The sequence below is a fragment of the Cyclospora cayetanensis genome, unplaced genomic scaffold (genome assembly GCF_002999335.1).
Source record: "Cyclospora cayetanensis isolate NF1_C8 unplaced genomic scaffold, CcayRef3 CcayRef3_contig_52, whole genome shotgun sequence".
Lineage (NCBI taxonomy): Eukaryota > Apicomplexa > Conoidasida > Eucoccidiorida > Eimeriidae > Cyclospora > Cyclospora cayetanensis.
In genome coordinates, this window is record NW_020312503.1 from 226,744 (window position 1) to 235,709 (window position 8,966).

Consider the following 8,966-nt stretch of genomic DNA (forward strand, 5'->3'; position numbering starts at 1 on the left):
TCGTAAACACCCGGAACCCTAGACCAACATAAAAAGGACTAGCGCCCGTCTATTAATCTGCCCACTATTGCGAATGTGCAGAAGAGCACTGGGGAGAGCGGAAATAGTAACTAGAGCCGCCAAAGGCAAAATGCGCTCAGGTGAGTGGTAAAGCTCAAGGGAGCACTGAAATTACCTATAAATTCGCTTATTGTCTTGGATTATGGCTCATTTTGGTATGCGAAGACTTATATTTTTGCCATGTAGACAAGCACTCTGTAACGGGCATGCGCGTGAACCTGTATCTACACAACGCGAATGCACGGGGCGCCCCAATGAAAGAGATGCCCTTTCCGTATTACCGCTTTGCATGCAATTCTGGTTAATGCTACCTGGACTATGAGCTCACAGTTGTGGCTTCTTCTTTCAATAATCTAGGCACAATGATTATTGCCACAAATGACGCGAAATGGCACTGTGTTGGATCTCCCAAGTTAGGCAGCGCACTAAGTGGGGGAAAAACGTTATCCACATGTGAACAGCACTCTACATGTCTATCTGGATCGACCCAAGCCCTTTTGGCTTTGAAAAAGGTTTCCCAAGACGTCATCCGCGGTGAGAATGGAGGTTTAGATTCATCTATCTCATGGGTCACAACCAACCAGTCATGAGTACCTCCACAGCTAGCGCCACGAAGGGAAGACTGACTGTTCTTTACGACGATGCTCTACATCAGCAAGAAATAGCAGACAACTTTATCCATGTGGTTAATCAACGCTGCTCCCCAGTTTTTGAGATACTTGCTGCCTTAGCGGAAGCCCTGCGTGGTGAATGTACCCATATGTTTCCCGTCATGAACAATGCCTTAGAAGGGCTCACAAGAGAAGCCATGAGGGTGTCACAAGTGTTTGAGAGGCTGAATGCCACTCAGGAGGGGCGGGTGGAGGAAAGTGATAAACTCCGCCGCCAAGTTGGCACACTTCGGGATGTTCAGGCCAAGCATCAGTCAGATATTGAACAAGTACGCGACTGAGGCGGCACCACCTAAAGCAGCGCTACGTATATTTCATTTGAATGTTAGATAGAGGAAACCATCGATGCATTAAAGCGATCCATTGAGGAAAAGCATAATGGAAAGATATATGTGGATTCGACATCCCAACCCATTAAAGAGCTCGTAAATCAAATACGTGCGCAGCACATATGTTGCATTATCCTAGCCATGGTTCGTCTTGTCGCATATTAGGCGAAGCAGAAAAACGAACTTTGCGCTGAACTCCGGCGGGAAACTCTTTCCCTTTGTTCGCAAAATGCTGAAGCGCGCAATCGGCTGTATGACGAACAAAGTGCCCATGAGCTTTGGATGACGGAACAAAACAGAGCCCTTGAGCAGCTGGTGCGATGAGCACTGGATATATATACACTATACTAGACAGGGTATATTACCTCTTGCTTAGCTTCAGACGCATGCAGAGTGTCTTCAGAAGAATGACGCTCTTCGTCATGAGATTTCCGCGTTGGCAACAGCAAATACGAGCCTTGAAGAGATGCAAAAAAGGGAAGAAGCGTCGCTGTGCCTGGTGAGGGCGCAACTGGGCAGGCAGAGTTTCTGTCTTGAGTTACTGGCATCGCGTGCGAGTGCAAATGGCGCAGAAACGAAAGAAATCGAAGTGGTAAGCAGAGTGCACAATTGAACACATGAAGCAAGAAGAGTCCAATGTGGCATGGGACGCAGCGCTTAGCCGCCGTTGCGCAGCAAAAACACGCAGCACTAGAAGAAATAAACGAAAGCAACCGCCTTCTGCCGGAAATCCTTGCTTGTGTAGGCCAGTACCTCTCCGTGAAGGGGCCCTTGGGTAATGCCCGACTTTGTTAGATTGAATCGAATGAGCTGGCTCTGAGACAACAATCCAGGTTTGACTAGCTTCCATCCCCCACACATTCGGCCGACTACGTTTTACTTTCAACAGAGAGCTTGAAAAGGCGGAGGAAAAGTCTGCGCATCTTGCAGCCGAGGCTAAGAAGCTCAACGAAAGAGTGCTTACTCTGCACTGTGCTGCAGATGCCGCCAAGTCGCGTATGGCTCTGGTAGATGCCAAACTCGCGAGTGCCGCGGAAGCAATTCAAGAAAAGGTAGTCATAAATGCATAGAGGCAATCAGGTGCAGCCATGGCTTGGCCTTCACAGGGCAATCAAATCTTGATGTTTGCTGAGGAAATGCAAGTGGTCTACCACTGCGAGCAACCGGCAAGTGCTGTGGCTGCAGCAGCCACAAAGGCAGCAGTTGAAAAGGTAAGCGGGTTCGATTTTCTGGTGGTTTGCTTGCACAGCTGCAAAATCTGCTCAGCTCAATAGCTTGCGTATGACGTTGATGTCTACTCAACGCATGGGAGAAGGCGCGAAGTGCAAGTTTTCTGAGTTGCAAGCTGGTGGGGGCAACGGGACCTCTGAAATCGCAACTTCAAATGGCATCAATGAGGATGTCTTATTGCAGAATGCATGGTTGTTCAGCGAGACATTGAAGAATTAAAGAAGCTTTTGGAAGCAGAAGAGGAAGTTCTCCTCATGTGCAGTCACCGTAGTTACTGGGCCCTCCTTGAGAACTTTTTCATACAACCATCCGCTTTGCAGGGAACATTCCGCTGCTCAGTTGGAAGCTCTTAAAGAGCGAACAACAGACGAACTACGCGAAGCGCGTGCTGCCTTGACGGCAGCAGCGTCACATTTAGCTGAAAAAGAGGCAATCAAGGTATCCTAGTGAACCTTGTAGATGGATCGATGAATCCCTTACTGAACGCTATTAATATGGGAAACAGAAGAAGAACCTCGAGGCAACCAGTATTTGCTGCCTGCAGGAAGAGCGAGGTGACCTAATGTTACACGACAGGTTGAACGTGTTGCTCGCACAATTGAGGACGTGCAAATAAAGCGAAATGGGGAGAGTTGCTGGCCGACTTGGCTCTCCCGACTTCAACTAGAAGAAAAGAAATTGCTGATGAGGAGGTCAGAGAGAAACGCATCAAGGGGAACCTGGAGGTTCAGTTTAGTGATCCACGACCCGCAGTTGGCAATTTGCGACGAACGCTTTCGGCGAGAAGTCCAGAGAATGCGAGCGCAGCATGAAAAAAAATTAGAATCCATGAAAAGCCAGGTGGACGATTTTTGCACAGGCACTCGCAGCAATGCGGTGCAGAAAATGTGCCGCAGGTGGCAGTCTTAAGAGAGGCGAAGCACCAACAAGAAAAGCGGATAGACGAGCTCACCAAGGCTGCCACTGGGGAGATGACAGGCGTACGTGGTGGAAAGCAATGCATCATAGCTGGCAAAAAGTCTTTGCCGGCTCGCAAGATCCAATGCAGGCGGATCCTTGGGTAATGCGTGCTAGAATAAACACTTTCCCTCATGCATTGTACACATATATCTATGTATAGCCATTCCAGAACAACCGATGGCTGTAAAGCACGACTGCTGGTAGGAGACTCTGTGTCTGACCCCCGCGCAACCCTGTAGAAGACGAGTGCCCTTGCTGTGCAGACTCCTCATCTTCATGCACTAAAGGAAAAGCTCACAATGAACAGCCAGTCCAGCAGCAAAATTAGATACGATTTACAAGGGGTAATCCTTTGTCGCGTCACTCAACCTCCAACTTGAGCCTACGTAAAAAGTAATGCCGCAGGCAGTAGTCAGCGATACACGGTTCTTCCCAGTGCCAGAAAGCGCGCAAAAGGCAAACGTGGAGGTTAGCCATTTTTCTGTTGCCCACTGTACACTTACCCCAGATCAACCCTACAGGGTCGGTCTACGAAGGCTCAGAAAACAGGTAGAAGAAGCGGCGGAGATTGCTGCTTTGATATTTTTGCGCAGTAGACGCTGCGACTGCGGTCTAGTCGAACGCACATCTGGCTCGCTGAGAGGCCACAATGTGTTCAAAGCCGGTGATTTGTTTCGAGGCATCACACCGAAAAAGTGTTTACCTGCTGCCTACTGCCCTTCTAACAACTAGAAATTCGCTTAAAGGGCATGCAAAACCCACAGGCCGGCGGGGTTCAGTTCCGTTACAACGGATGAAAAGACAAACGTCAACGACGCTTGAGGAGAAAACAGTGTTGCCATTTTAGGCACGCCGAACTCCAAAGGTCTGGATTTGCCACTACCTATGACTGGCGCACACTTTGAGAGGAAATGCATTCGAAGAAGCTGCCCCCCCCTGATGCTTCCGCTTATGCTCGATGGATTCGCATCTCCCAACAACGGCTTTCTGCTTGCTGTCCTTCTCCTCATGCTTCCCATCCTGCGGCTTTCCAGAAGCCTCACATGGATACGTGGCAGTCAAAAGGTTCGCAGATGCAGACGAGGACGGCTGTCGTCTTCTCGGCTCCAGTCCTGGATTTCCATTCTCCCCCTCTTGATCTTCGAAGGAATCGTCTACGAGGGGCGGCTGAGTCAAAATGTGGCAGCCCATGGATGGTCGTGGCGCCTGCCGAGAACAAGCAAAAAATGACGGAAAAATGAGACCTTTCTGGCTCTGCTACGCCGGGATGCACTTTATAGGGATACCGTAGAAAGCGCAGGGGAAACTTACTTTGTATCTGTGGCAACGAGGATCGTTCCATCCAAAACCAACGTTTGGATTCGGGGTCACACAGTAGCAAATTTCCGCTTCGTAGACGTGAGAAGACCGATCTTCCACCTGCGCGCAGTAGAATGCAAGAGATGGAAATACACTGAAGCCGTTCATCTTGCATACAACGACAGGAAATGAAAAAGACCGTTTTATATATGCCCATCAAGCGCACATACGGTATAAAGTTCTAGAGGGACTGGGAGAGAAAAAATAGCGGCCGTAGTTTTTGTACTTGTTCATTAGCTTCCAACATCCACATGATTTCATCGACGGTCAAAGGATCATTTGTCCAGTCGAGATCTAATCGGCATTGCTTGTTCCAGTGGTGCCGGAACGCCGAAGAGACCCTATCCCACTCTTCTTTGGAAATCGAAGAATATAAATCTTTAAACGATTGAAATTGCGATAAACGACGAAACAAGGGATGATGAACGCGAGCCGAAGGCGCCGTTCGTTGGTACACCTGCAGGACCCCGCGGACGTATCCACAGATCCAGAGTCTTATCCCTACGTATTTTTGTGCACGTGTATGCTTTTGTGCATGCATGCATGCCCACCACTGCTTCTTTGTCGAAGCGCATGACGATTAACCCTTCCCACAGCGCTTGACATCACATATGAAACACTGCGTATACACCTGAAAAGAGGCGCCAATCAGAGGAAGCAGAAGGCTCTAAAGCCGACAGCGGTACCGGCGTACCTCATAGCCGAATACATCCTCCAGTTCGACTGCCGGGGGAGACGAACCAAAGATGGAGAAAGGATTCCAACGTCTCTGAATTTCGATTCGCTGACGCAAAACTTCCTTTTTTGGCAGCACCTTCCCTTCGTCCGCATCCAGCCCTGTGCACCACGGTGCCTCCTTTATATCCAGGGATGGTCTGTAAACGCCTCCTTGCTGAAACGTAGCGCATCACGGAAGCTCCAGATAACGCAGTCTTACAGAAGGAAGCATAGCTCCTCAGTAAAGGCAAGGCAGAGACATTTGCTGCCGATTAAAAAGCAGTAGGACAGAGGCGCAACAAACCGTGCGTGCGTACATTGGGAATATCTGCAACTAGCTTGTCGAGCATGAAGCAATCGCCGCGCCTTTTGGCGCCCTCCTTCAGAGGCCCCAAATACTTTTGTAGCACTATAGAAGTCTCCATGAGCTGCAGCAGCAAACAGCGCGCGCACAAAAAGCATCGAACGGCCTTAAGCACCCCTGTAACTCAAAACGCATGCTCATCGCTACACACAGCTGCATCGCGCGAGAAGTAAGCACGGTGTCATGAGAGGTGCGTGGAAGCTGCTCGCACCTCTTCATCTTCTAACAAGGGAAAAATATCGTCTGCGTGCTTCGACATTGCAGCCACTCGCACTATGAACAAGCCAAAGTCGAACTGCGGCGTTGGTTTGGGGAGAGCCCTGAGCACTTTGTGCTGCAACGCGCCCTCCAGTTCTGCTGGTTCACCAGGTGTATCGCCTCCATCTTCTCGCAATTCTTCCTCTGCACAGGTTTCTTCCTGCTGAACAGCCGCCACGGAGGTATGCGAAAGCTCAACGAGCTGATTGCAGCTGCCGGGGGGACCAGAGTCTGCCGCTGCAACAGCGTCTTCTTTCGAAGAAGACGGCAGAGCAAAGCGGCAAATCGGCTCATCGTCCGCCTCTGAGACATCCTGGCTTTGCGCAGGGGAGGCTTCCCGAGGAATAACTGCTTTCTTGTGGGGTGCGTCAACGCGTGCCTTCTTCCTGTTGCAGTGCTGCGCCGCAGGGCATGCCAACGACACCACAGCAAGAAAGGAGCACCATGCCACAGGCTGAAAACGCCTTCTCTCTGTCTCTGGGAAGCCCCCAAAGCTCATGTGCGTAGCTCGATGGAAACCCCGCATAGGAATATGTATGGATGCACATGTATACATGTACATCCATACATACAGCGCAGCATACATACACCCATTCGAAGACACTCACTTTTGAACCATGCGCTTGTGCCGCGCTTGAAGGCTTCTTCCCCGAAGAGGCTTTGGCCGCGTCGCTTCTGCAGCTGCCCTTACGCTTGTTGCTGGCGCCTTTCATTGGCGAGAGAGCCTCGGCATCCTCTCGAACAGCCTCTTCGCAAGTAGGATTCGTTCTGGACCTGCTGCTGCAGCCAGTAGGAGGACTCATCGGCATGCTGTCGAGCTCTCCCCTTCCCCTTTTCCTTTGGGAGTGCCCCCCTCCCCCGCCGGACGCCGTGGCTTGCTGTCGTTTTCCACCGCCCCCCCCCGGAGTTGTGCTGTTGTCTGCTGTTTCTGTGGAGCTTTTGGAGGAGGAGTGTTCCCCCCGTCTAGGTTGCTGCTGAGAAGCTAGGCACTGCTTCTTCGAAGCTGGGGAGGTCATGGGCTCATGACGCGGCGTTCCTTGGTTTGCGCGCTGGAGTCTTGGGCTTCTTCGGGCGAGAGAGGCAGAAGCGCTTTCCGCTGCATGCGTTTTCCCCCAGGTTTTCGTTTCCTCGGAGGACGCTGGAGCGGCTTCTTTTGCTTTCCTTGGCGTTGCAGTGCAGGAAGCCGCATCGGCCAGGGGATGGCTGCAGTTGGCGGCTGGGGTGTCTGGACACCACCTCTCGTCGCCTCCCCCCATGGCGGAGCCGATTTCATGTTTGTTTTCATCCTTTTCGTCCTCGAGACGTTTTGTGGCGATGGTGTTGCCGGAGTGGCAGATGCCGAGTGCCGCGTCGCCAGCGAATTCGCATTCGCCGTGGCTCTGGTGCGGTTCTTGCGGGATATCGGAGGGAGCCGAGTGTTCCATAGAGGTGGAAGAAAGCGAAAGAGAAGACGAAGGCACGGAGGTAGAAGCCGATGAGGGTCGTGTACCTCCAAAGTACAGCCTTATGGCCCCGGCTGAGTTGCTGCGTGACGCGCCTTGCAACTTGGACGCGCCTTGGGCGGAGTCGCCCTCTTTGCATATGCGGAAGAAGAAGTCGGAGAGCTCCTCGAAGTCGCCTCCCTCCAGCAGAGAGTGCAGACTTCGCAAGGCAGAAGCTGAAGCGGAAGACGTGGAGTCCGCTGGATTGCCGACAACTCCACCGCTTGGCTGCGGGTGCCGATCCAGCACTCCTTCTGCCGCTAGCAGGGGCTTCATCCTCGAGCGCTCCGAACAAACGCAGAAAGAACGATGGAGTGAGCTGACAGCACGCGAAAAAGGAACAGAAAAGTCAGGAGGCGGCCCTCAGCTTCCCGGTTCCGTCCGCCGGAGGGGATCACGGGCAGCCAGCCGATCCGCTGTCGGCTGCCCGCAGCTGGAGGCGTGTAAAAACTCGGTTCAAGCAATCATATTTCTCTCCCCAGCGCGCGCACTCCAATGAGAAGGGCCCCCTCCCCTTCCCGCCGCTTCCAACGGCTGCCGCTCCACGCCGCTGGGGGGCCCTGCTGAGGGGTGTTGCGGTGCAGGGGTGGGGTTGGTGGGGAGGTGGTCCCTGCCCCCCTTCCTGCGTACAATAACACACGCCTCTGATACGCTTTACGTGTGAAGGCATTGTTGCTCCGCTGCATGCCCTTAAAACTCGGCATTTTGGCTGCACATAATGCAGAATTCGCTATTTCCTCGGCGCACCAAACTGCACCACACCACGAACTACCGAACGAGAATCTCTACGCTGCTATGGGAGTGGTCCCCTCGCGCCTGCTCGCCCTCTTCTTGCCTTTGAAACAATGCGAAACTTCATACCTCTGGAGGAGCCCTGCGGGGGACGAACACGAAACGTGACGCGCCTAAGTGTTTTTGCCCCTTCCCTCAGTTCCAAACACCCATTGGAGCGAGCTAAGGCACACTTCCACACTTTCTTCTACTGTGCCAGTTGTATTCAACAAAAATTCAAAAATCGACTCGTGCGTTTGTCCGTTTGCATACCCTGTTTCTTCAGAGTACTGCGAGCTCGATGCAAGACAATGCTGTGTGCATTTACGCTAAATGCTCTGTACAAATAGCTGCAAATGTAGCTGTGACGCTCCATCTAAGGTGTCCTTAAGGAGACGCTTCACACAAAACTTGAGGCAAACTTAGTCGGAAGCCACTGAACACTTTCCAGAAGTTCTTCCGCCGTATCCTGCCAGCTACTGAGATCTCCCAATAGGAGAGGAGAGGAAGAACTAAGATGCGCGCAGTTGCACGCTCCAAACACTTCTAGCATTCACAGCGAGTTGCGTTTAGCATCAATCACACACGCACACACACAACATTACGTCTTGTTATATCGTGCTAACAGTACTATACAATAAACAAAGCATACGCACATACAAACCAGGTAGTCAGTTCGTCAATAAATGCTCGTTTGATATGTTTAGTGTAATAGACACTGTTCGTGTAAATTTAGACCAATGCATCTTTCCCTTCCTTTCAAAAC

At 51.6% G+C, this 8,966-nt stretch overlaps 2 protein-coding genes across 2 annotated transcripts; one reads left to right on the forward strand and one right to left on the reverse strand.

Moving 5' to 3' along the window:
- Nucleotides 1–422: 422 nt before the first annotated feature.
- LOC113146715 lies at nt 423–3,364 on the forward strand. Its single transcript, XM_026334902.1, is given in 11 exon segments — nt 423–657; nt 660–1,000; nt 1,061–1,156; nt 1,437–1,652; nt 1,969–2,067; nt 2,131–2,271; nt 2,399–2,481; nt 2,611–2,675; nt 2,909–2,982; nt 3,044–3,130; nt 3,299–3,364. Coding segments are annotated over 11 exon segments (1,503 nt in total).
- Nucleotides 3,365–4,129: 765 nt separating this feature from the next.
- On the reverse strand, nt 4,130–7,705 carry LOC34619971. Its single transcript, XM_026334904.1, has 6 exons — nt 6,565–7,705; nt 5,902–6,455; nt 5,644–5,754; nt 5,304–5,501; nt 4,836–5,066; nt 4,130–4,456 (listed from the first exon to the last, which is right to left on the reverse strand). The coding sequence occupies exons 1-6, from the start codon at nt 7,703–7,705 to the stop codon at nt 4,130–4,132; spliced, it is 2,562 nt and encodes an 853-aa protein (XP_026190689.1).
- Nucleotides 7,706–8,966: the final 1,261 nt, after the last annotated feature.